This window comes from Narcine bancroftii, chromosome 3 (genome assembly GCF_036971445.1).
Source record: "Narcine bancroftii isolate sNarBan1 chromosome 3, sNarBan1.hap1, whole genome shotgun sequence".
In the NCBI taxonomy this organism is placed as follows: Eukaryota; Metazoa; Chordata; class Chondrichthyes; order Torpediniformes; family Narcinidae; genus Narcine; species Narcine bancroftii.
The window spans coordinates 26,741,550-26,769,130 of NC_091471.1; the positions used below are offsets into that span (position 1 = coordinate 26,741,550).

The 27,581-nt window shown below is 40.0% G+C and overlaps 2 protein-coding genes across 7 annotated transcripts in view; one reads left to right on the top strand and one right to left on the bottom strand.

Moving 5' to 3' along the window:
- The window catches only part of rnf103 (ring finger protein 103), a 78,668-nt gene extending 64,011 nt beyond the window's left edge, over positions 1-14,657 (top strand). For both annotated transcript variants that reach the window (XM_069923644.1, XM_069923643.1), the window contains 5 exons: positions 4,241-4,301; positions 6,334-6,513; positions 9,532-9,653; positions 13,089-13,203; positions 13,700-14,657. In XM_069923644.1, the coding sequence (XP_069779745.1) occupies positions 4,241-4,301; positions 6,334-6,513; positions 9,532-9,653; positions 13,089-13,203; positions 13,700-13,842 (621 nt within the window). In that variant the 3' untranslated portion in view covers positions 13,843-14,657. The remainder of the gene's footprint in view (positions 1-4,240; positions 4,302-6,333; positions 6,514-9,531; positions 9,654-13,088; positions 13,204-13,699) is intronic.
- Positions 14,658-15,105: 448 nt separating this feature from the next.
- The window catches only part of LOC138757027 (lysine-specific demethylase 3A-like), a 107,177-nt gene continuing 94,701 nt past the window's right edge, over positions 15,106-27,581 (bottom strand). For all 5 annotated transcript variants that reach the window (XM_069923640.1, XM_069923637.1, XM_069923636.1 and 2 more), the window contains exons 20-26: positions 23,967-24,057; positions 23,637-23,767; positions 23,412-23,531; positions 22,864-23,003; positions 18,988-19,164; positions 17,954-18,088; positions 15,106-16,602 (exon numbers count right to left, since the gene is read on the bottom strand). In XM_069923640.1, the coding sequence (XP_069779741.1) occupies positions 16,516-16,602; positions 17,954-18,088; positions 18,988-19,164; positions 22,864-23,003; positions 23,412-23,531; positions 23,637-23,767; positions 23,967-24,057 (881 nt within the window). In that variant the 3' untranslated portion in view covers positions 15,106-16,515. The remainder of the gene's footprint in view (positions 16,603-17,953; positions 18,089-18,987; positions 19,165-22,863; positions 23,004-23,411; positions 23,532-23,636; positions 23,768-23,966; positions 24,058-27,581) is intronic.

Consider the following 27,581-nt stretch of genomic DNA (forward strand, 5'->3'; position numbering starts at 1 on the left):
ACACAGAACCGAAATGGTTGGTTTCTGGGAGGTCTCTGTCACTGTTGCAGATGGAGCGAAGGTGCTCAGTGAAGCGATTTCCCAATCTGTGCCCAGTCTCTCCGGTGTAGAGAAGGCCACAAAGATGCAGTAAATCAGTCCTGTGGATATGTGTGAAGTGTTGCTTCACTTGAAAGGTCTGTTTGGGGCCCTGGACTATGCTGAGGAAGGAGGTGTGGGTGCAAGTATGGCGCATCCTGCAGCCACAAGGGAAGGTGCCGGGGGTACGACTCGTGGAGAGGGATGAGTGCAGGAGGGAGAAGTCTCCATGGAAGGCAGAGAGGGGAAAATGTGTCTCATTGTGTGTCTCTGTCTGCACCAGTGTCAGAGACCTCCCAGAAGCCAACCATTTCAGTTGTGTCACACTCCCACACTCACATGTCTGTCCATGGCCTTATGTACTATCCCACCAAGACCACCTGTAAATTGGAGAAACAACACTTGATTTTCCGTCTGGGCACTCTCCAGCCAGATGACATTAACATAGACTTTTCTGGTTTCTGCTAACCTGCTGTCCTCTTCCCCTTTTCAGTTCTCCTCCCTCCCTTCCCCCTTATTTAGAGAGACCATTGAAAACATCTGATCAGGGTGCATTAAATTTAACTTTAGACATAAAGCACCTTAACAGGCCGTCGACCACAAGCGTGTGCCATTCAATTGACCTACAACCCTGGTATATTATTTTGAATGGTGGGAGGAAACCAGAGCAGCCAGGCAAAATCCAAGCAGACACAGGATGTACAACATCCTTGTAGACTGTGCCGGATTTGACCCAGGACACAGACACTAATATTATCGTGCTAGCTGTGTCACCTGCAACTTTTCACAATACACTTTTAACCGTTTGGAAGAGGGGACCAAGTGCAGCATATCAAGTTTGCTGATGGCACTAAATTGTGTCAAAAAGAAAATTGTGCACAGGATGCAGAGAGATACAGACAGGTTCAGTGATTGGGGAAGGGTCTGGCAGATGGAGTAAAATGTTGGTAAATGTGAGGTTATCCATTTAGATTATTATTTAAATGATGAAAGATTGCAGCATGCTGTTGTGCAGAGGGACTTGAGAGTGTTTGGAAATGAATAACAGGTGCACAGGTAATCAAGAAGGCAAATGGAATGTTGGCCTTCTTAAGCCCCTTTCACATTTATAAGTGGTCCCAGGAATTTACAGCCAATCAGCATAAAAAGGGTCTAGTGGAGAATGAAAATTGTCTCAATGCCAGTGTGAGTTGATGTCATCCCATGCCAAGGATAGACTGCCTCATCCCCTAGTGCAATCCCCAGCATCTGCAGACACTGGCATTGCAATCAGGCAAGTGTAGAACAGGCAATTGCATTCTAGGACAGAAATGACCCAAGTTTTTGAGAGTGCAGGAATGTGAAAGAAGAAAAGATTAAAATGAAGGTATAAACTTTGCCTTTTGAAAGTACCAATGGTAAAAGAGAAGAAATAAATTGCAATTTTTAAACAGCATGGGAAAGTTGGTAGCGCTATAGTGTACAATTTATAAAGACCGTGAAAAAAAGAAATGAGGGATCTGACTTCCCAGAATGCAATGCGGGCAGAGAAACCCTTCCATGAGTGCTCCGTGCATGCAGCCGTGCATACAGCCCTTTCTCTACTGCACGACATTCAGGGAGGCCAGGTCCGCCATCGCTTTTTCCCACGGTCTTTATAAATTGTACACAATAGCACTACCAACTTTCCCACGCTGTTTAAAAATGGTCTGCTATTGCTATTTATTTCTGGCACTTTCCCACGGTCCCTTATAAAGTATTATATAGGTTGGCACAACAACAACAGTGGCTGAAGGGCTCATACTGTGCTGTACATAAAGCTTAATTATGTTATAATTAGGCATGATTAATTTTCAAATATAAGATCATAATACATTGATCAGGATTTAGGGCAGGTCCACCATCACCCGATGCATCATGACGTCAGCAATAGAAGGTAGAACAGTTCTAACCCTGGGGATGGCTCCTTGCAAGTGTGAATACGTGCAGAGTGGTCAAGTGTGAACAGCAAAAACGCCATTCCTATCCCGGGACACTGAATGGCTGATTTAGTGGGAGACGCAAGTGTAAAAGGGCTATTGGTAGAGGGGTTGTATTTAAGAATAGGCAGGTTATTCTGCAACTGTACAGGGTACTGGTGAGGCTTCATCTGGAATATTGCTTGTCCTTACTTGAGAAAAGTTTTGGAGGTGGTGCAGAGGAGGTTCACCAATTGATTCTGGAGATGAGGGGGTTAGCCTACAAGGAGAGATGAAAGCCCCTTTTACACTTGCATCCCACTAAATTGGCTGTTCAGTGTCCTGGGATAGGAATGGCGTTTTTGCTGTTCACACTTGACCACTCCTAACTGGGACACTGCATGTTTTCACACTTGCAAGGAGCCATCCCCAGGGTTAGAACTGTTCTACCTTCTATTGCTGACGTCATGACGCATCGGGCGATGGTGGACCTGCCCTAAATCCTGATCAATGTATTATGATCTTATATTTGAAAATTAATCATGCCTAATTATAACATAATTAAGCTTTATGTACAGCACAGTATGAGCCCTTCAGCCCCTGTTGTTGTTGTGCCGACCTATATAAACCTTTATAAGGGACCAAGGGAAAGTGCCAGCAATAAGTAGCAATAGCAGATAATTTTGAAACAGTGTGGGAAAGTAGGTAATGCTATCATGTACAATTTATACAGCATGGAAAAGTTAGTAGCACTATTGCATAACAATTTATAGTGTGGGAAAGCTGATAGCACTGGCATTGAGAAGATTTTTGTTTCACACTAGACCCTTTTTAAGCTGATGGCTGTTAATTTCTGGGACCACTTGCAAGTGTGAAAGGGGCTTTAGTCACCTGGGACAGTACTTGCTGGAATTAAGAATGAGAGGGTATCATAGAAAAGAGTCTAGTACAGATGTTAATAGAGAAGATGAATGGAATGTTAGCTCTTATACAAAAAGGGAAATCTTATTGCAATTATACAAGTGAAGTCATCTAGAGCACTGTAATTTTCATCCCTCTGTTTAAGGAAAATTATTTCATTGGTGTTGGTTCAGAGAAGGTTTACTTGGATGTGGAGGGATTTTCCTTCAAGAAATGGTTATTCAGGTTAGGGCTCTTATTGGATTGGAAAGAATGAGAGATGATTTTGTCTGTAAGGAGTTAGTTGGATAAATGAAAAGTGGATTCCACTTTGCATGGGGAAGCCCAGGAGCAGAGAGCATGATCTCAGAATAAAGTTTTTTTTAATTGAGACTTCTCTCAGAGGGTGAGGTTTTGGAACTCTTTCACAAAGCTGTGGCTATCAGGATATTTGTGTCTGTTTTAAGATTATGATAGAATTTTGATCAGTAATGGAATTGAAGGCTATGTAGAAAGGTCAGGAAAATGAACTTGAGGAATGTCAGATTAAACCTTCAGAGCATCAGACGGAAGCAGCTCAGTGGACGACGTCTTAGGGTCTTTGTTTTTGATTCACCCATTACAAATATGTTCAAAGCAGGCGCTTGAAATATAAAAATGTGGGGAAAAAAAGTCAAAATGATCAATTTTAGTTCAATGGGAAGACCCATTAATAACTAAGTTACTATTACCGTGAAGAGAAGCCCGTAATAAAGTATACCACTATATTGGGAGAAATGTCTCAAAATAGGTTTGTGGAAAAATTTAAGCTTTTCATTAGTGTCCTTTTGTAGGTTAGATAGAATTTAACACTAAAAGATGCAAATGTTACATTTCGGTAACAAGATCAAGCAGTCCACTAGTTTTGGGAGATTTTCTAGGTCATCTGAGATCTGCATTTTCATAGCGTGTATATCGAGTTTCAGTGCTGTACATCAGTTGAGTTCTTCCATAATATTTAGAGACCAATTGCATCCTGACTGGGAGGGAAATTGAAAGGTAAAACATTCCAACTCACTTACTAACATTGCCTAAAAGTAGATTTGTGAGTTTGAGGCCTTTGAAATAGCAATAAGCGTGGGAGACTTGAACTTAAGTGACAAACCAAATGGGAAGAACATAATAGCATGCGGTGAAATGTATCCTTTAATTTCCATAGCAATCATGTAGTTATAAAACATATCAATTTATTTCTGTTTTATGTTACACATGATATTTCTGCATTCGACTGTTGCACTACCTGAAAAAAATGTAATTTACTGATAATAATGTTGGTTTTTGATTAGGTTACAGAATGGTCATTAAAAATAAGAAAGGAAATGAGATTGATTGATAGACAAATTCGAGGTAAGTAAAAGAAGATTTTATTTTTCTGTTTGCACAGTAAAGTATTTGACTTGGTATTCAACAGAAACCCAGAATGGCATTGTGAAAATATAGATACATAGGCTATTTTTCAGGGTGATAAAAAGCTAGCATTTGGGTGGATACATAATGAGGAAAGCCTGAAAAGTGTGAATGGTTCCGAGGAACTGAATGCAAAAGTATTGAGAGGATTCTTCAGTTCTCAACCTTTTATCAGCTTTGGCCCCATCTCCCCAGGACTCTGCTCAAGGTTTATGGGTCCCTTTCCCTGTGAAGCAATCAGGTTTTGGTTTCTTCTGTACTTTGACCGACTACATAAAAAATGTTTTGTGTTACGTGAGCTGAAAAGAAAAGGCTTTTACTTAAATGTGCTATGGCCCCCATTGAGAATGGCTGATATAGTGGGAGAACATCTGGACTAGTGATTGTATTATTGGCCTCCTTACTTGTTTAAAGTATTGGAAGAAGTTCAGAGAAAGGCGCAAGTTGCCTTAGGAGGAAAGGATAGACTTTAATCTGCTGGAATTTAGAAGAGTGAGGCAGACAATTAAAATGTACAAGATGCTTGACAAGATGGATGGGGAGAAGATGGAATGAATCTAAAACTTAAGACATTAAATGGGCCAGCCATTTAAGATTGAGATGAAGTAATTTTTTTTCTTATGCAGTGTGTTTAGGTACTTGATAAGCAAGATGGTGAAAGGTTACCAAAGATGCACTGAAATGGAGTGTTTGCGGTTATCATCAGATCAGTCATGAACTTAGTCAGTGATGGAACAGATGCACCTGTTCTGAATTATGTTCACACTTGTTAAGCAGAAGCTTACGCTTACAGAGGAAAGTATCCTTTTTGAAAAAATGACTGAAGATTCTAATATACAGTAATGCTAGACATAAGAGAGGCTGTAAGGTCTTAAGGCACCATGTGTTTGCTCTGCATTCAAAAAGTTTACATGCTCCACCTCATCTTTCTGCCTTGCACTACTTCCCTTGGGAATGTTATTTTGCATGATAGAGGAATTAGGGGATATGGGGAGAAGGCAGGTAGGTGGAGTTAGGTCATAAATTAGATCGACCATGATCGTATTGAATGGCGGAGCAGGCTCGATGGGCCATTTTTGGCCTACTCCTGTTCCTACTTCCTATGTTCAAAGATCTCAGTTTTGAATGGACTCAACATCTGAGTATTGATAACCTTCTCATGTAGACTCTTTAAGATTTGTAACTATGCCAATGCAGAAATTTTTCCAAGTCAGTCGTAAATGCCCAACTTTTATTTGGTGGCTCTTTTTGAGAAGATGAAGCGCTCATTGGCAAAAGAAACAGTCACTCAACAAAGTCAGTACTCAATTTGTAACCTGGCTCAGGATAGCAGATACAACTTTCAGTTAGAAAATGCCAGTGAAGACATTATCTTTGATTTTAATTTATAATCTAGACTAGTGATCTAGTATAACACTGATGGGAGTGCTGACCGGACTTTCTACATAGTCCAGTTGATATCCTTTAAATTGTGTTAGGATATTTTTAATGTCATCTGGAGTATTCTGCCTGAAACTGCTAAAATGCTGTTAGCAGCTCTGCTTTCACAACTTTCTAGAGCAGCCATTCTCAACCTTTTTTGGGTATGCCGTCGTAGGACTCTGCTCAAAGTCTATGAAGCAGTCAAGTTTTGGTTTCTTCTATATTTCTCTCCCACCGACTACATAAAAAATATTTATGTTACCTGAGGTGAAAACAAGCCAGTGAGAGGGGGGCTGCAGGTTCCCGTTGAGATTGGCTGGACTAGAGCACCATTTGAATTGCCTCGGCATAGGATTATGGGCCAAGTGCTGGGAGATGAGATTAATAATAAGTTGGAGCGGATGTGACAGGCCAAATGGTCTTGACCTTGGGATCACAACACCCTCGGAATATCATCAAAAGTGCTTGCCTTGTTTATTTGACAATAATTCTGCTTCACTGATATTTGGGAAAGACATCATTTTGCCATGATATTTTCCATTTCTTTTAGATATTCAGAAAGAAGAGGAGAAAGTAAAGAGGTCTGTGAAAGATGCTGCAAAGAAGGGTCATAAAGATGTATGCACCATATTAGCAAAAGAAATTATACGGTCAAGGAAAGCTGTGAGCAAATTATATGCTTCCAAAGCACAAATGAACTCTGTCATTATGAGTATGAAAAACCAATTAGGTATGCTGTTTGTTGTCCCATGAATTACAGTAATATTCCATGACTTTTTATATTGTTTTCTTTCATGGGGATCTGTGATCTTCCTGCTTTTACAATAGATTAGCCATTCCTTGAATAAAGTAATAAAATTACTTAGGAGTAATAGCTAAAATGAGGTTCAAGTATACCATCAACTATATCTGTCCCACTGTACAGTCACCAGTAATCTGAGCTCTCGAAGGCTAAGTCATGCCTCCTGTGGCTTTATGAATGGAGCTGGCAAGAATGGTCTCATACCAGCTAAATATGCTATCCCTTATTGAAATAAAAAAATTGAACTGGAATAAATAACAAAAAGTCCTTTTTGCTAGAAGAGCAGGTATAGAAATGCATGAGTCGCTAACTACATGGGAAGTAATGAGCAGTGTGCAGACTTCAGTACCATTTGGGCCTAATGTAGAATGCACGGTCTTTAAGATCTACTGTTAGCTCTATCCTGTTTTTGAACTAAAGCTGCAACATCAGTAGTGAAATGGTGATGCAGAGCTTTGCTTTTAGTGATGTTACAGTTGGATAGAATAATCATTTTCACTTTGACAAAAACACATACACAATAGTTATACACACGTGAAAATAGATTAAAGGCAAGATATCCTGTAGTGACAGACTGACTTTCATAGGTTCATGTTTTTACACTTTACAAGGCAAGACCAGGAGTGTGATAGAATATGTGTTTGGATATGTGCAGTGCCAACAACCTTGCAGCACAAAGCATCCTTGATTGTTTCATATCACAGCTGAAGCGCCATTTTCACTCTTCATCGGAACATTAGGCTGTTGTGGACATGTCCACAAACTGCAGTTTGACTCCCCAAAACAATTTTGAGACCACTGCCCCAATAAAGGTTAAGGCACAAAGGGACACCAGTTTCACCTCCCAAGGCATATACTAACTTCACTGTCAGATCAAATCTTGACAACTCGACATAAATGCAGTGATGGGGGACCTTCATCAGACAACTGCTGCAGTCAAGTCAGTGACCCACCCCAATTTTCAAGGACAGGTGGTATGAACAATAACCACCAAACATGCCAATAACACGTCTCAAATAAAATGAAGGCCTGTGACTGGTGCTGGGCCCTAGGATTTGGTGCTGGGCCAATTGCTGGTTGTGATCTAAATCAGTGATTTAGATGAAAACAAACATGGCCTGAGGAGCAAGTTTGTGGATGACACTGAAGTGTCTGGTATTGTGGAGAGTGAAGGTTGCCAAAAATTACAGCAGGAATCATGGTTGGTTGGCAGAAGGATGGTTGTTGGAATTTAATACAGAGAAATGTTGTCCATTTCAATGCAAGGTGTATTATAGGAAAGGCAGAGGAGCTTAAATCATGGAATTATGACAATGTGTTCATTAGCAAGACTTGGTTGCAGGAGGGTCAAAACTGGCTGCTCAATGTTCCAGGGTTCTGTTGCTTTAGACATGATAGAGAGGGAAGGGTGAAAGGGGGAAGGGTGGTGCTACTATTTAGAGAAAGTGTCACAGCAGTGCTTAGAGGGCTTGTCAATTGAGGAATGAGAAGTGGATGACTACATTAACGGGGTTATATTCTAGACTTCCAATAGTCAGCAGGAATTGGAGGAGCAAATTGTAAAGAGATAGCAGATAGTTGCAAAAAAACCAAGTAGGTAGTTACTGGAGATCCTGCCCCTTCCGCCCCCCCACCCCCCCCACATTCTAAAGAGGTGGCTGGGTTATAATTTATCAAATATGTTCAGGTTAGTTTCCACAATCAATATATAAAAGTTCCAACTAGAGAGAGTGCATTATTGAGAGAGTGATCACATATTAGGGAATGAGATGGGCTAGGTGATGGAAGTGGGTTAAAAGGATTTGAGTGATCATAAAGGATCTGGCAAGTGGGGATTGGAAAAAAATTGTTTTCTGACAAAGGTGTGCATGGAAAGTGGGAAACCTAAGGTGAAATGTTAATAGTATAGAGTTGAGACTTGTCTTTAATTCTGACAGGAACGTACTAACAGGTGTAGGAAACCTCTGTTTGAGAGATATTGAGGCTGTGGTTAAGAAGGAAGTGCATAGCAGGTATAGGCAACAGAGCATAAGTGAGGTACTGGAATATTGGAAATGCAAGAAAACCCTTGAGGGGAATATCAGGAGGGCTAAAAGGCATGAAGTGGTTGTGGCAGACAAGACAAAGGCTATGTATGGTCTAGGTGCAGGTCGACAGAATTATGCAGAAAGGAACTGTTTCTTTGCTGTAGTGTCCTATAAGGAACAGAATTCTTAATTATTGTTAAGAAAGACAGTAAGTGGAATTGAGTGTAGGAGATAGGATATTATGGTAAAGTTGTATAATACATTGGTGAGGCCAAGTTTGGAGTATTGTGTGCAATTTTGGTCACTTATCTACAGGAAAGATATCAGTAAGATAGAATGCAGAGAGGGTTTTCTAGGATGTTGCCTGGACTTCAGAAACCGAATTACAGGGAAAGATTAAACAGGTTAGGACTTTATTCCCTGGCGCATAGAAGAATAAGGGGAGACTTGAGAGAGGTATTTAAAAATTATGAGTAGGATACACAGAGTAAATGTAGATAGGCTTTTTCCACTGAGGGTAGGAGAGATACAAACCAAAGAATTTGAGTTAAGAGTGAAAGGGGAAATGTTTAGGGGGAACCTCTTCACACACAGTGGTGGGTAGATAAGTGACCAAACCTGCATTCAATACTCCAAACTTGGCCTCACCAATGTATTATACAACTGTACCATAATATCCCATCTCCTATACTCAATTCCAATTGCCGTCTTTCTTAATAATTAACATGCAATAAGAATTTGGACAGATATATGGATGGGAGAGGTATAGAGGGCTAAGGACTGGGTGCAGCTCAGTGGACCGAGGCAGAAAAAATGGTTTGGCGTAGACTAGAAAGGCGTTTCTGTGCTGTAATGTTCTTTGGTTCTAAGTGGAACAATAGTGTACAACGTATTGATTTTTCTTGCTTTTCCTTCATAGCTGTCGTGAGAGTTACTGGTTCCTTAGAGAAGAGCACTGGAGTGATGAAAGCCATGCAGAATTTGGTAAAAATTCCTGAAGTTCAAGCCACCATGAGGGAATTGTCCAAAGAAATGATGAAGGTAAGACATAAAACATTGTTCTACTGGAGTTTGGAACCTATCTTAAGCTAATCATGGTCTGCACTAATCTAACATTTAAAAAATTAACCTTTAGAACCATAGAACACTACAGCACAGACACAGCCCATTTAGTCCGGTTCAAATTATTTATTCCACCTAGTCCCATCGACCTGAATGTGGTCTGCCCCTTCCATCCAGGGACTTGTATCCAGTCTTCAATGTCAAAAGTGAACTCGTATCCTCAACCTCTGCTTGCAGCTCACTCCAACTCTCACCACCTTCTGAATGAAGTGCACCCTGATGTTACGAGCCCAGAGGACCCCAAAATCCAGCAGCAATAGAAATTCACCAAGACAAATGGTTATTTAAACAAAAGTTTCTTTTAATTCTACATAAAAACAGGATCAAACTTTAAACTTATTACTATTAACTTAACCCCCTTCTAATTCTAAGCGCACGTGTATATGTGTGTGAGTTCAGAAAAGTTCTTTGATTCACAGTCCAACCTCACTTCCACTCAGGCAATTCTTATACTGTGCACAGAATTTAACTTTTATGAATTTCACCAGGTTTTGGTGCTTGAAATGTAAATGGTTACCGCTCAGGAAGGTTCTTGTCAGTTTTCAGAGAGATTTGTTGCTCATTGGACGTCCACAATTGATCCATTCCGATCAGCCACTTCAGTGTCTTGCCGAAGAAACTTACCTCATCAGGGTTTTCCAGATGATAACCTTTCTCTCAGGTCACCACAGAGTTCCTTTTTGTTTCCCTTATTTCAAGTGAAATATTATGCAGCCAATCCTCTCCTCTTGTATGGACCACAAGGGCTTTGACCAGGCTGAACTAAGAACTCAAAACCCATCTTCAAAATGGGGTTTTTCCACAAGCTTGCCAGCTTGTCCTGTTCCAGTCCCAGCTGCTACTGCTGAACTGTAGAACTTAATTTCTCACACACAGAAAAAACCACATACACTCTTAGAACAACAAACTGTGGCACCGGACCCAATCTATTGAGTTCATTCATCTGTTGCTTTCCAAAACAATAATCCATTACTCCACAGCACTTCCAATTAACACCTACTTGTGAAGTCCTTATAGGTGCTCTTTACTTGGACACACAGTCATGGCTGTATAATGAGTAGAGCAGTGGGCTAAGCACACATCCTTGAGGTGCGCCTATGTTGATAATCAGCGAGGAGACATTGTTTCCAAAAACTGACTGTAGACTTCGGATGAGAAGGTCAAGGATTCAGTTGAAGAGTAGGGTGCCGAGCTCAGTTTTAACTTCTTGACCAGCACTGAGTAAATAATGGCGTTGAAGGCTGAGCTGTAGTCAGTGAAGAGCAGCCATATGTATGAGTTGCTGTTGTCGAGATGATCCAGAGCTGAGTGGAGAACCAGTGATATTGTGTCTACTGTGGAGTGATTGTGACAAGTGAATTGCAGTGGGTCGAGATTTTTGCTTAGGTTTGTGTTCATTCTGGACCTGACCAGCCTCTCAAAGCATTTCATCACAGGTTAGTGCTACTGAGCGATAATCATTGAGGCAGCCCTCTCTGCTCTTCTTGATTGATGCCCTTGGGAAGCAGGTGGGTACCTCTTACTGCAGCAATGAGAGGTTGAAAATGTACGTGAACACTCCGTCTAGTTGGTTGGTGTAGATTTTCAGTACCCTTCCAGGTAGGCTGTCAGAGTCTGACACCTTTGCAAAGGTTTAATTTCTTGAATGATGTTCTGACGACCTCAGTGACAGATATCAACAGGGTCCTCAGCCTTTGCAGGGATTCTCATAGGCACTGTTTGGTTCTCAAAGCGGGCATAGAAGGTGTTCAGCTCCTCTGGTAATGAAACATCACAATCATCTATTGTTTTCGCCCTTGCTTTGTTGGATGTAATGGCCTGCACTCCCTGCCAAAGCTGGCGTGTATGTCTCTAGCTTCCTCCGGAATTGCCACTTTGCTTCAGAGATGGCCTTCTGCAGGTCATACCTGCACTGCTTGCAGAGATCTGGATCTCTGGCCTTAAACATCTTTGATCCTACTCTCAGCAGGTTCTGAATCCTCTCATCCAGGGCTTCTGGTTGGGGAACACCTGGTATGCCCATGTGGGCACACTCGTCCACTCAAGTGTTGATGAAGTCTGTGGATGAGTTCTTGAATATGTTCCAGTCCACCAATTCAAAGCAGTCCTGCGGACGCTCAACCATACTTTCGCCGTCTTCACTGCTGGTGCTGTGGTCCTCAGTCCCTGCATGTAATGCCAGGAGTAGAACAGCCAGGTGATCAGATTTGCCAAAGTGCAGTCGTGGTATGGTTCAGTAGGCATTCTTCATGGTGGTGTAGTACTGGTCGAGTATGTAGGCTCCCCTGCTCTTGCATGTGATGTGTTGGTGGTAGTTTGTCAGATGTCTTCAGGTTGGCCTGATTGAAGTCCCCTACAATGATCAGGAAGGCATCAGGATGTACGGTCTCATGGCTATTAATCAGTCCCTCTAGTGCCAGCGTGACGTTAGCCTGGGTGGAATGTACACTGAAACCAGGATGATGGCAGTGAACTCCTTCGGCAGGTAGAATGGGCGGCACTTGATCGCCAGATGTTCCAGATCTGGGGAGGACCGGGACATAATGGTCATATTTATGCACCATGATGAATTGATGATGACACAAACGCTACTTCCTCGGGATTTTCCTGACACCACTGTCCAGTCAGCTGTTGCGCCATGTCCAGAATACCCATGTTTACGTAAAGCATATCATGTAGCACTCCCTGATGTCTCTCTGATGTTGAAGTCTGGTTTGGAGTTCAAGTTTGTTCTTCAAGGACTGTACATTGGCCAGGATGGTAGGGAGCAGAAGCCTTGGCCTGGCATCTCAGCATAACGTGTAGCCCCCCTCTGTGTCCACATGATCGGGTCTTCTTACATGGCCTGTGGGTCCACTGTAATTCCCGCAGTGTTTAAATCAAGACTGGAGCTACCATTAGGCCAACTAGGCAACTGCCTAGTAGAAGAGAGGGGCACTGTTGAAGAGAGATTACAACAGGTCCGGCACCTCTGCGTCATGAATGAGGTGGCTCTGACTAACACAAAATAAGCATGTGCGTTGGTCCGGTAAGGTGGAGGGAGAAAGTGGTAAGGCGGACGTTGAATGAGATCAGGTACTGCACCCACTGCTCAGTCTTGTTAGCACTCTCCCCCTACCCTGCTCGGCCCGACCTAGGGCGCAAAATAGGCTGGCACCAGCCCCCTGGTTTAAATGATCCATTGCATAAGTTAACATCTTTAATAAATCAGTGACAGTATTTCAGGTGCACGTTTTATTGGAGGTGGAAGAAATTTGGGCGTTCTTGAGCCTTGTAATCTGGGGGAAAAGGTTTCTTAAAGGATCAACACCTAACTTAAAGCATTGTACATAATTGTTGCATATGAATTTTCAGGCAGGGATTATTGATGAGATGCTAGAGGACACTTTTGATAGCATGGAAGATGAAGAAGAAATGGAAGAAGCAGCAGAGATGGAAGTTGACAGAATACTTTTTGAGATTACTGCAGGTAAAATAGATCTGTGTATTTTTTAAAATCTTCATTATGACACTCTCCTTTACATTCTGTCATTCACAGAAATGTTCCCTCCAACAGTTCAAACAAAAATCCTTCTAATGAATGTAGTTATACTTCGTGGACACAAATTTAAAATTACTGTCAAGAAAAATACTGCAGTCACAGCTAATATATCAACAATTGAGATTAGAAAATCTAACTGGGCTGTCCATAGAGCTGCTTTGCTGTGGCTCACTATAGTGTTGGGATTATTGGTTGACTTGTTTATCATGGACAAATTTGTGAAAAATCAATGGCAGTCCTATGGCTTGCATTCTGCATCTGCTCCTGGGGAAGGATGATGATTTAGGGCATTGCCATTTTAATCGTCAAATCTCAGTGTAAAAGTGCATTCAGATCATTATTGGAGAGAATAGGTAAGTGCGTTCTCTTCTAACAATGAATATTGACAAGTCACAAAAGACATCTTCCATTACCTTATTTGCAGGTGCTCTTGGAAAAGCTCCCAGTAAAGTCACTGATGCTCTCCCAGAGCCAGTCGAAGAAGGGGCCACAGCTACATCAGATGAAGGGGAGGCAGAGGAAGATATTGAAGAAATGCAGTCACGGCTGGCTGCCCTCAGGAGTTGATTAGTGTAAATAACTTGGCTGTACAGTTTCCACTTGAATTTACAACAGAATTATGTTGCTGCGGAGTAGTAGACATTTCCCATTACCCTATCATCCTCTTCATGCAAATCCAAAGTAAATAATTTGTGTAAAAGGTAAGGTATTAAATTTGTACAAAATTTACCAGAAGAACGAGACTACATTTCCAAGTTCTTTCTCCTATTTTGTCAGACCGTCTTTATGTTGCCATCAAAATTTTAATCAGTTGGTCATTCTGTACAGTTTCAGCACTGATGTTTTGTACTTGCAGTACAATTCCCAGATGTAATGAGATTGGGATTCTTGCAAACTAATGTCTTTTTAAACAAACTATAAGAAAAAAAATCACCTTCTCTAAGTTGCCTTATTGGGAAAGGATATTCCATAAACAAATTCCATAAGATTTTGTTTATAAATAGCCAATTGTAGGAAAATATTGACAAAGAAATATCAATTTAAATATTTACTGTCTTTATTTGTTAATATTGTTATTTTTGCTTTAATGGCACTCCTTTGTGTAGGCATCCGGGATAAGAGTTGTTTGATCTTTAACGGCACTCCTTTAAAACTTATGGGTCTAAATTCCATTTTAGTACGGGCTTTCTGTTGAGTTTGAAATAGATGAACTGTAGCAGCATTACTCAGTCTCTGCCAATCATTTACAACCATATAATTATATTTCACATGTTTCTTCCTGACTAGGGATTTTTTTTGTAGATATGAATAATTTACTCATCAACATTGAAGAACCGCTGTGAATTTGCTTGTATTCATTAATAAAACCAAACAAAAGGGAATTGGTTTGTCCTGGAATACTTTAGAACTATTCTTATTTAATGCAGGTAAAAGGGTGTTGCTGAGACTTGAGCTACTGAGTTACAGCGAAAGACTAAACAGATTAGGATTTTATTCCTAGGAGTGTAGAAGAGAGGAGATTTAATAGAGTAAATGCACCATTTTATTCATGTGGGCACCTGTCCACATTTTGGCTATTCCTCGAGCCCAAAATGCTGGTTTATGCACCTTTATCTTTTCTATATAAACAGTTCGACCTGCTGAGTTTCTCCAACATTGTGATTTTACTTCACCACGGGATCTGCAGACTTTCGTGTTTTACTTCCATCAAAAGCAGCATGTAACATTAGGGACTTCGATGGGAATAAGAAAACAATACAAATGCAAACATTTTTTTAAAATAAACAGCATGTTGAAATATTGTGTAAAAATCACAGTATTGTACAAATATTACCCAACAATTCTATTGTTTAATTTGTCGTTTTCAGTCAACAAATTTGATATTCTGCATTTAAACCACAAAGCAAACAAATCTACACAAACATTCAAAATATCAATATATCCTGAGTAATCAAAGTTACTGAAATACCAACGACTGGAATTTCATTCACTTTGAAAGTTTTTAGTAATTTTAAAAATAGTTGGACTAGAACAATCTTTGAATTTGTTACAGAAACAAGGTCTTTGTTCATTGGTACACAGACCAAAGAAAACTTGCTCTCAATTTTAGCAATATGTTTTAAAACAGTGAATGAAAGAAAATTAGTCAAGTTAGACCAAACTCAAGAACAAGGAAGGAGTTTGGACTCACAATCAACTGTGCAACAATTTAGAAAACATTTCTCCAATAATGCAATTTGGTTGCATAGTATAATGCCCATGTTTAGGAAACCCACACAACAGAAATCTATAAGTATGGTGCAGCAGATACTGTCACCATTTAGAATTTTTATCTATGCATTTATTGCATTTCCCAATACATTTTTAAAGTAACAAAGGCAAAAAAAAAATCAGTAAGGAACAGGGTACTTCAAAATTTCTGAAAGATCCAATGAGTTCAAGGATGGTAACTGAAACATAATATCTCCACAAACATGCCACTTCTCCCCACTCCTCCATGGAAAGCATCCACAGCAGCATATACAAAATGTGCATCATTCACTGCATATGCAAATACAGATCTTAAACCATTCCAATTCTGTCCTGGATAATTTCACAACTGCTTTTCAAATGGTTACCTTATTAAACACAAAACATTCTTGTAAAGTACAAAAATAATTCAAAGTTACAAGAAATTTGAACTGACTGATTTCTTGCATTTAGAATTCTGTGTGGCTATCCAAGTACGGAACAAAAGTTGGAAGTTGTGTAATAATGTTGAAATGAAGAACTTAATCTACTCTGAGAATGCATCCTCTCTCAGGCAGAATTTACCTATTAATACCTGTAAATTTTTTCCCCAATCTGACATGAAAATAGATGACCCTCAAGAGGAAAAAGTTGTGGGGTTTCTTTATTGTTTCCTTAGCCTTCCATGGGAAAACTCCAGAGAAGTATTTCTCAAATCATTTCAACAAAGACCCTAACAACAAGAGAATAAATAGACTGGGGGGGCCAGAGAAAAACTATGGTAACTTGAATTGTTTAACAGGGAACTGAAAAAAAATGTTCATTCACAAACTAGGAACATCTTTGTCACTCAATTTTACAAATTATAACAGATTCACATTTCCTAGTTCAGCCAATGTAATGCAAGAGTGTGATATTGCGTCCTTGATGCAGTCAATTTATTAAAGTTGGTGCCAACAATAAAGTCCAGATTTACCATAAGAAGCCAGCTTTCAACCGGTCCTTTGAACATCACATCTGGGTCTTCAGAAGGCTGGATTCATGAGCTCTTAACATTGCAACAGCATCCTTCACTGCATGGTAGATAATATTCTTCACCTGCACATTACATAGGAATGTCAGAGTACGGAGATGAGAAACAAATATAGTGGTTCTCAGAAACATTTTAAAATTGTGACTTAATAATTTGTTTTAAATTGCTTGAATAGCAGGAATCCAGAAATATTGCTGACTGAAACTTGTTGCATGTTGAAAGAGTGCAACCAATTGAATCACTACATTCATGTGAGTACCAGACTTTACACTTGCATTTTTCCACAATGTAATTACAATTTTCTAATTTAAATATACTCAGCATTACTGTTAAGAAACATTTTACAGCTTAGATTTGTAATATTTTATTTCACTGTCATTACAATTATCGAATTGTCTTTGTGATCTCTATAATCTGAGGTGCTGAGATAGGGGCAAAGAGGGTGGATGGAATTGGGTTTCCATTAATCTGAGGTGCTGGGACAATGGGGGAAGAGGGTAGATGGAAATGGGTTTCCATTAATCTGGGGTGCTGAGACAGTGGGGGAAGAGGGGAGATGGAGATGGGTTTCCATTAATCTGGGGTGCTGGGACAGCAGGGGAAGAAGGTAGATGGGATTGGGTTTCCATTAATCTGGGGTGCTGGGACAATGGGGGAAGAGGGTAGATGGAAATGGGTTTCCATTAATCTGGGGTGCTGGGACAGCAGGGGAAGAGGGTAGATGGAAATGGGTTTTCATTAATCTGGGGTGCAGGGACAGCGGGGGAAGAGGGTAGATGGAATTGGGTATCCATTAATCTGGGGTGCTTGGACAGTGGGGGAAGAGGGTAGATGGAATTGGGTTTCCATTAATCTGAGGTGCTGGGACAATGGGGGAAGAGGGTAGATGGAAATGGGTTTCCATTAATCTGGGGTGCTGGGACAGCAGGGGAAGAGGGTAGATGGAATTGGGTTTCCATTAATCTGAGGACATGGGAAAGTGGGGGAAGAGGATAGATGGAATTGGGATTCCATTAATCTGAAGTGCTGGGACAGTGGGGGAAGAGGGTAGATGGAATTGGGTTTCCATTAGGATAGTGTATTTGGGTTCAGTGTTTTCATCTCTACCACCATTGTAATAACATCTCTTATAGCTGTGTGGAGGCGTGTACCTCATGGAATTAATATTTTTGCTTGATGACATTGCACACATTGTTCACTTTGTCTTTCCAGCAACAGTTGCCACAATTTTTAATTTAAAAGGTTATCAGTAATGTCATAAAATCCTCTACTTCTCCTCTTTCCCCCATCTACAACTTAAAAGAACATTATTCCAAATCACTGTCAGCTGCAAATGCACTGTCTTTATTTGCTGCTAATGTTGTTTCAATTTGTACATGAAATCACCATGGTGTTGGAGAGAGCAAATTCAGATACCTGGAGCTTATCTTCATGGTTGGTGTGTGTGTTAGACAAGTGTCGAAACTCTTGTGTGAGCCGGAAGCAGTGTTTGACGTGCTCAGTAGAAACAAAATCCTCTGCTACCTTGATACAACTGTACAAGTTGTGAACCTGTAAGCAGGCAAGAATATTTGAGGAATTAACCTGTTATAATATGCAAACCTCCCAACTTCAAATTGTGCTAGCACAGCTTTCTCAATGCCAAATCTCTTTCTCCATTCCCTTCCACGCTAAAAGTAGCAATCCTGTTGAAACTAGTTTTCAACAGACAGGACAAATTAACAGGTACAAGCCTGCATTGATACTGGAGGCTATACAACACCAAGTCAAACCGATAACTTCTTAAAACATTTAATATCCATTGAATTTAAAATACTGAATAAATCAATAAATTATGTTAAAAACAATGATATAAAGGACCTCAGTCATTTAGTTAGTATTGTATCAGACGTGGAGAGCAAAATGGGAACCATATTTTCCCCATCAGGTGATGAAAAATCTCCAATTCCCACTTTTCTACATTAATTTTAAGATCAGACCTTTCTGCCCTAAAGGGGTATTAAGACAGGATTTCAACATTTTGGCCGTCTAGAAACTCCAGCTCTCAGGTAGAAGACAATTTGCACAGAGGAAGCTGAAGCTTATGTCAGTTGTGCTTCTCCTAGGGTGGTCTTTAAACCACACAAAGACATTCTGCTGTACATGAAGATACCTGAACAGCTGGCAGACCCAGGTCTTGACTCATCCCCAGATTACTGCTAACTTCTAAACAACACATTGGTGTGTCACACACTTCATGGAACCCATTGAGAGATTCCTGAAAATTACCACCTACCATTGCTCCTCACTCGTAAGAATTCTGGAGACAACAGCAAGAGTCCCATTTTGGTTGGGAGGAAAGAGAAGTGGGAAAATCCAGTTATGCAACTTCCCTTTGTGCGCCTCTCAGCGCCATTCAGTGGCGTGACACAAATGCATTCAGCTGCAGATCAAAATAACTGATCACCAACCTGATGTGGAGCTCCAGCTGGAATGAAGACCACATCCCCAAGGTACTGAACAATGGGCCAACCCTGGACTCCATATTCCTGGTAAAGCCTCTTGCGCAAAGTTCTATCCAGGTACCAGCTTTGGTCATGAATGGGATCGTGGTCGGGAGGGTTTTCTTGACCCTGCTCTTCTGCTACCTGGAAAAGTTAGTGTTCAGTTAGTAGGTTGGATTATTCTGAACTAGGTTTATTTGCTAAAAGCAGTGGGTGTAAATAATTCTGTTTGTTCCAATTGGTGGACACATCTAAAAATCCGAGATAATCGTGTCATCTAGTTAATATTTTTAAAAATCCAGTTTATAAATCCTGTTTGATACATTAAGAGTGACATGATTCTGAAGTGACAACTATTAGCCCAAGAATGAGTGTCAGTCAGACAGAGCTGTACAGCACAGAAACAGGCCCTTTGGCCCAGCTCGTGCTTCCGAGCTAACCCCTAATTTTGGCCTTGATCTCTCCAAACTTTCCTTTCCAAGTACCTGCCTAAAATTCTTTTAAACTTCACAACTGTATGTGCTTCTACAGCTTCCTCTAGCAGCTTGTTCCAAAACCCCACCACCCTCTGGAAAAATGTGCTCCTGGGGTCCCTTTTAAATCTTGCCTCTTTCACTTTTAATTATGCCCTCCAAGTTTTGGGCTCCCCTACCCTGGGGAAAAAACTGTGACCATTCACCTTATACACTGAACCTCAGCCTCCTACATTCCAGAGATAAAAGTCCCAGCCTATGTTGTAACTGAAGTTCTCTAATCCTAATAACATCCTTGAGTAGATGCAAGACACCAAAGTCAAGGAGTTTTTTTAATGGAATCTGAACTGTGGCAAAACATTGGAGTGCACTTTCTAAAACAAATTACCTGGTAAATGTTTGGTGGCTCGGATGAGTTACAGATCTCAATCAGAACATTAACTGTGTTTTCCAGAGATGCTGCATGACCCTACTTAGCATTTCCAAAAATCTCACAAACACCAACACCTGCTCAGCACCTAAGCCAATAAAGGACTGAGCTTGAATTCAACAAAGTCTCACATTAAACTGCAGAGGGTGTGTTATTAGATCAGTGAATGTGCAGCCAGTTGACACAAACAACTTCCATTCAAGTTGAGTCTGAAATTAGGCTGTAACTTCACCATTGGACAATTGGGGTGAGCAGTCCATATCCCATATCCTATTCTGTCCACGTGAAAACACACAGAAAAGGAGCCTTATAAAAAGATTCAATTCCAGTACCTCTTTTACACCAGCAAAGAACAAAACTTATAAAGATACACTGATGAACAATTCTGCACACTGGTTCTCACTGCTGGTTTCTCAAAATCAAGACCTGATGCATTATTCAAGTGACTGTGGCAGCACTATTACTGACGTAAACTGTTAAGCAACCAAGAGGATCACCCAAATTACTCCAAAGAATTGAAGTGACAACCAGAAAGGCACAAAGAGAACAATCAACACCGTCTTGCAAAATAACTTAATGAAGTAAAAGTATCCACAGATAATTTTTGTAGTTTTTAAAGCAGGGAAGTGTTGAGGAGGAGAGCATTTCAGGAAGATACTTTCAGGATGCTGAGACAGAAAGCCATTCCTTCAGGACAGGATGACCAAGAGCCAGTCAAAGGAGGGCACAAGGAATAGGAACTGCCTGGATGATGTGGTGTTTGAGGACATCCTGGGGTCAGTGTCCAATCTATCCCATAGGAGTACTTTATTGGTCTCAGTAATGTGGCAAGATTTGGAAAAGTCTGAGTAGGGTGGAGAAAGATAAAATAGTATGAAGGAGATGCGCTTCAAGGTTTCCCTCTCCCACCCCCTTCAACGTTGGGTTTGAGTTTGAGTTTGGAATGCACGACTTGAAAGGATGGCTGAACACTCACACACTAATAAAAGGGATTAATAGGCATAGTCCCAAACCTATGAACATCTTGGTTGTGTAACAGATTACACACATTGGCTCCAGGGTAAGAAGTGGAAGGTTGAAGGACAGGATCAAGTTGAATTGTCTTTGAGTTGGCTGAAAGAGACATCTGATGCAAAGTCAGACCAGTGACATCCCAACAAGAGGGAATATCCTCAAAGATGCCTTTATTTCAAAATAATACCCATGACTTTGGGGAATAAAATTTTAAACACCTGGTACCAAAATGAAGATTGTTACAATCAACAGTCAATTCATATCTTTTGAGAAACTAAAAAATAAATATAATTTGACTAATAGAACATTCTTCTATCTTCAATTATGATTTTTTTTTAAAAAAGGATAAGTTGAGACCATAATTGGCCCTACCAATGTGCACAGACATGGAGGTCCTAATTTATAACCATATAATAGTTTACAACGTGGGAACAGGCCATATCGGCCCTTCGAGTCTGTGCCGGTTCACTTGAACAACTCCATTAGTTCTCCCACCCCACCACCCCCCCCCCCCCACCACTCTCCACCCATGAAGGGGAATGCAACTAAATTTATTTCTACTATGTACTTCCTGCTCCAAGATCAAAGCCCAAAAACTGGTTACATAGGGGTCTCCAAAGTGATCAATATCAATCCCAGGGGTTCATGGGACCATCTTGGGGGGGGGGGGGCAATTTAAAATAGCGCCTCCTTGTAGCCGCTCCCACACCCCCCCCACACCATCGTCTCGTTTCCCCCTCATGGCGCATGAGCCAGCTGATTACACACGGCCTGCGGACCCCGTCCAGTCCCCCTGCCAGCTCCTGGATTCCATGCCTGGGGGTTGATGAGGGACCACATTGTCCCTGAAGGGATCAACAATCTAAAATGTTTGAGAACCCCTGGGTTACATTGTTTTCAGAGAGACGGAAATCAGATTTGGGCATTGTAATTGATCAACAATGCTTAGATAGTATGACAGCTCTTATAATGCAAGATAGTATGACAGCTCTTATAATGCAAGATAGAGAATGATACATTTCAATTTTTTACATCAACTATATCTCACACCTCAAAAGTTACATAATAGTAAATTGGAAATCTCAAATATGTGTTTAAGGTGTGGCATAGATATTAGTACATTTATACATTGTTCCTGGTTATGTATGAAATTAAGACCTTTATGGATAAATTTGGGGGAAATATTAATGAAAATTATGGGGGTGGACTTCCTTCTTGATCTGGATTTGTTCCTTTTGGGGAATTTGGCTGTCATGAATATCTACTTCCCCAAAAGTAAATCCAAATTTATTAAAATCACTTTGGCATTAGCCAGAAAATGTATAGCATTAACTTGGAAATCCAATTCCCTCTTACATATTGATCGTTGGAAAATGGAAAAAATGACTTGTAATCTTAGAAATAAATAGAACATGTTTATAGATAGTTGGCAGCCTTATTTGAATTATTTAAATGCCCAGATAGTTTATTTATTAAATATTTTGTATTTAATTTGCATTCCTTATCAGTAATTTAATATTTTTATTTCTTTATCTTGATTGCACTAAATTGTTGATGGCAGCTTTTTCCCCTTTTCCTTCTTTTTCTTGATATACGGTAGGGATATTTCTAGGGATAGCAAGATATCACCAAGGCAGATGGTGGAAAATTAAACTGGAGCCAGAGAAAAAGAAAGAAATGTACTTTTGTAAGAGACAATCAAAGAAAAGTGGTGACAAGAAATCATCGAAGGATTGAAGGGTTAATCAAGAAGAGCATTCATTTGGCTAAAATAGGGTTGAAGGAATGGAAAGGCATGAATAATGAAGAATATGAAACAGATGACAGCTTGAAACATATTGCCTCTGTTGCCACCCATTTTAGGTCATCATAGAGATCACATCACAATCCCAATAGCAGTATGTCTGCTCCTCTATTCCCAATCACCTTCTTTAGCAGATCTCGGATCTTCTCTGCATCTTTGGCTGAGTAAATGTGCCACAAAGCACCAGGCCTTTCATTAGCTTTTGTGAAACGCTTTATTGTTAATTCATCTACATCTCCATCCTCCATGGTCTTCAAAATTTCTATGGAAAGAAACATAATCAAATAGGAGCAAGAGAACTACTGCAACTGATCGTAATATGCATGATACATTTACCTGGATTTTAGTTTTATTCAAGATACAGATATGAAATCCAAGTAGCCCTCATACCTAACCCAAGCAGACATCCTTACACAGGACAGAATCATTTGCAAGGCTGTGGCTATGAGCTTGGCCCAACATCCACCTAATGAATCATTGGTTCTTTGCAAATTGTTAAATTAAAATTGTGAGTGCATTTGAAAAGAAATATTTGCCCCAGTAAATTTCCTGTTGATACTGGCATGCTAAATTAGCCAAGGTGAATGCCAAAACAGAAGCATGTAATCAATCCCACTAAATTAACATAGGGACGTACAAGATTAGGGTTGTGGTAACATTGGGTACTCACCTTCTTCATGATTGGGCTGGCCACTGGGGATTCCCACATACACCATGACATTAGCAGCATCGGAGACATCCAAGTGAAGATTTGTTGTTCCAACCTTTCTATCTTCTGCTGATAACAAGCCTAAACAGAGGGAAGAGATGTGCCCATTTGTAGCAAGGACCTAAAACTTTTACATCCTTGCAAATCCAAGCACAAAGTTTGGACAGGAACATACAGATCACTTACCATAAGCATTGTACATTTTTGGTCCCAAATCGGGTCTCACAAAAAAGTCTGGTAGCCTGGAAGCCAGATTCAACTTGCCGTCTCTCTTGGTATATTCAGGTAGAGGTAGGTTATTCATCAGATCTTCAAACCTGGGAGAGAGTGCAGAGGAAACCACTTGTTGATTTGTCACAGATTGTGGTTCCATTAGATTTTTGGATTCTCTCACAACTGACATATCATTTCAATGTGGCAACCATCCCCTTCAAGTAACAGCCCTCAACGGTAACATTCCTGCAGTATTGTATAACCAATTCGTTAACATCTTTAGAAGCCGATTAAGTTGCTTACCTCGAAAGCATCATGTCCCTGAAATCCTCTCCTGGAGGCCAGTCCTTCAACTTTAAAGCCATTGGTTCCCTCTCTTTTGTTGCAAGGCGCCCTAAGAAAGAGTTTACAGTTAAGCATCTTGACATGGCCTCACTTGAGCTAGTCTTGCATTATACATGACCTAACAATCTTCATTCAGTTGAAGATTCATTACATGTGGTATTGTTCATTGATTAGACTCTCCAAGTAAAGAGTATCTCAAGACAATGGGCACAAGATGGGAACAATGCCAAAGCAGCAAAGTTCATTTCCAGCAACAGACAACTTTACGACCCTGCCAGACTAATGGCTTGCTCATTATTCAACGAGATGTAGAGGAAGTGTGAGCCCGAGAAATTTCTTGTCTCTTTAAATAAGGTTATTTTTTTTAAAAGCTAAATATCTCCACATATCGTTATGTATCTCTTTAAAGTTTGAGTTTCTTTATATACATTTTATATCTTTATCATACAGCAAATGCTTTGTTACTCATCATTATGAAAGTCTTAATGCAAAGCTATGCAAAATATTTATCTGTTTTATCAACGAATTAAAGCTACATAAAGTAACAGCCAGAGAGTTGGATATATTGGATTAAAGAGATCAAAATTTGGAGTATTGCAGTTTATGCTTTTGGAAGATGATACTTTGAAATTAGGATATATTAGAATAAGGAAGGTGTCAACTATATTTTGATCCAAAGAAAAATTTAATTGTAAACTGTATGGAAGGATCGTGAATTAACAACTTAATTTAAAGCAAGAGGCATCTACGTATCTATTCTGTAATAATAGAATATTCCAGAAAGCATGAGAACCTGTCTATGAATTGCACAGTTTGAAATTGAGCCAAGACACCCGCAACCTTGAATAGATAAGCCAGAGCTTTGGCAGCAGAATTGGCAGGAATCCCAGAAGTATATTATTATAAACAACATCAGATAAAAAAAAACGTGTAATAATCACAAAGGCAATTCAGTCAGCAACAATTCTCTAAAGGAACCACGTAAGATACAAATTTTACAGTTCCCAGGAACCAGGAGAAGCCAGGGCAGAAGCCAGGTTGCAGTGTGAAGAACCCAAAATGGATAGGAAGAAGTCTCGTCGGGCTAAAGACTTCAAGCAAACAGCTCCTCTAAAAGAACTGTTTGATAATGAGTTGAGCCAGCAAGGTGGACCGACAACACTTAGCAGGAGGTTGGAGCCAGTAGCCAAAGAAGGAACAGCTTCAACTACCATGCAAGAAGAGGACTCTGTCAAAGAACTGTAGGCCTCGATAGCTGGCTTAAAGGCGAGTGGAACTGGAATAGATGAATGTATGTTGCAAAGTCCCACTGGTGCTGTACCAAGCGAAATGCAGAAGATAGAGACTCAATCAGTGGTATCTGAAAGTTCAAATGTGAATTCTGATGATAGTATTTCCAAGGTTATGTGCACAGAAAGATCTTCAAAGGCCTCTAGAACAAGTGCAGCCTTGTGTGCTTCAAGCAGACTTGGCCACTGTCCGTGTACAACAACAGTGGTTGGAGAAAGGATGTGCTTTAGAGGATAAGGAGGTTCAAATCAAGAAACAGCAATTGGAGCAAGAAGAGCAACTTAAAAGGTTACAAACAGCTAATGAAGAACAAAATAAATTATTGAACAGACAAAAGACTAGAGGTTGTGGAATAATATGGCCAAAGTGAAAGCATTAGCTCAGGCTTCTGCAAAATTTGTCACTCAGAGTGACATACCCAAAGCACCTAAACTTCCAGCAGAGCAATGAGTAAAGCAGCTACAAGAAATAAATATACTCGAGCATGGAGCCATGGGTGTGGTGCTCGTGCTCAAACTACAACGATGGAAAGAACTAGCAACATTCAATCACTGCAGATCTTCTCGAAAGGGGAGATTTCAAAAAAGTTCAACCATGCGAGTTAACCATAGTTAACCATTGATGTTTCTTCATGTTGCTGGAGAACAAGTACAAGTCAAGGATCTCCTCCAATGCCATAACTTATAACCTAACGATTCCCATTAATGCCATCACTTACAAGCCATGGTCCTATACCTATGGCACGAGTTCAAGATCAGTTTTCTCCATTCACCTCAAGACAACCAGTCGCAAGCCATGGTGGACAAAACAATATATCACTCGTAGCAAAACATAATGAAATATCTGCCCTGTTAGTGCAGCAACAAGGTTCATATGGTTTATAAGAAGGAAATTACAGTTTTTAAATGGAGATCCATTTGTTACAAGATCAAACCAGCAACCACAAAGAAGGCATATCACACTGGGGTAAAAATTAACAATTACTTTATTAACAAAAAATTCACCTTCAAACTTTAATTCAAATCCCCCCCTTTTATAACAATGCCCACTGGTTACTATGCAAATTTCTATAACAGCGTTAAGCTAATAAACTCCCCAGCCTAAATATAACATATGTAATTAAAGTCTAAGTTATATTTCCAACGAGCCCACAGAAAAACTTAGACACAAAACAAGACTCACAAAACTTCGATCTCAACTGAAGCAAAGATCATAAACAAAATTCAGTTTGTTTGGTAAACTGAAGCCAAAAGATCTTTGAGAAAGAGCACAAAATTTGAAGTTGTCTTGTGTTTCTTGCAGAGAGAGGAACAACTGATTTGGTCCGGATCCTTCTGGCTGCCTTCAGAATGTTCATCCGCTTTGAAATCCCAACATTCTAAACTGTCCTCCAGACCATGACTCATGCACTAGGCCTCCTTCCACTCCACAGCAATTTAAACTTGGTTTATCATCCAAGTCCAGAAATTTTTAGATAATTTTCTGCACATGTTCAGTCTGTCTCCCACTCTCTCAGCAATCCAGCTTCACCGTGGCTCTCTAAGACAAACTGTCACTTTTTAACATAAAACCACACAACACATAGGCCAATACACAACACAGAACTCTGTAACACCTGCCCTGCTAAAAATGAAAAATTTGGTCCACAAGAACAAATTTTTAACAATTAATGGAAATATTACATAAATAAAATAAACACTCCATTTTTTTTACAATAAGTATGTGATTAGATTCATATCTACCCAGATTAACATTTTGACAAACAATCTGCTATTACATTATCTGTCCCCTTTATGTGTGTAATAATTAAATCATACTCTTGTAAGCTCCAATTCAATAACCGTCTGTTATTTTTCATTTTAGACAGAAAAACTAATGGATTATGATCAGTATATATTGTTAACGGTTTTTGAGCAGTACAAATATACACATCAAAATGTTGCAATGCTAAAACAAATGCCAATAACTCCTTCTCAATGGTTGAATAATTTTGTTGATGGTTGGTAAACTTTTTTGAGAAGTACGAAATAGGATGTTCTACTTCATCATCATCCTTCTTCTGTAACAGTACAGCACCAATCGCTTCGTCACTGGCATCCACAGCTAAAAAGAATGGCTTTTCAAAGTTAGGGGACAAAAGTACAGACTGATAGCATAAAATGGCCTTTAAGTTCAAAACGCTTCCTGGCATACATCTGACCAGATAAATTTTTCTTCTTTCCAAGTAGTTTTGTTAATGGGAGTGCAATTTCTACAAAGTTTTTACAAAATCTATGATAGTAG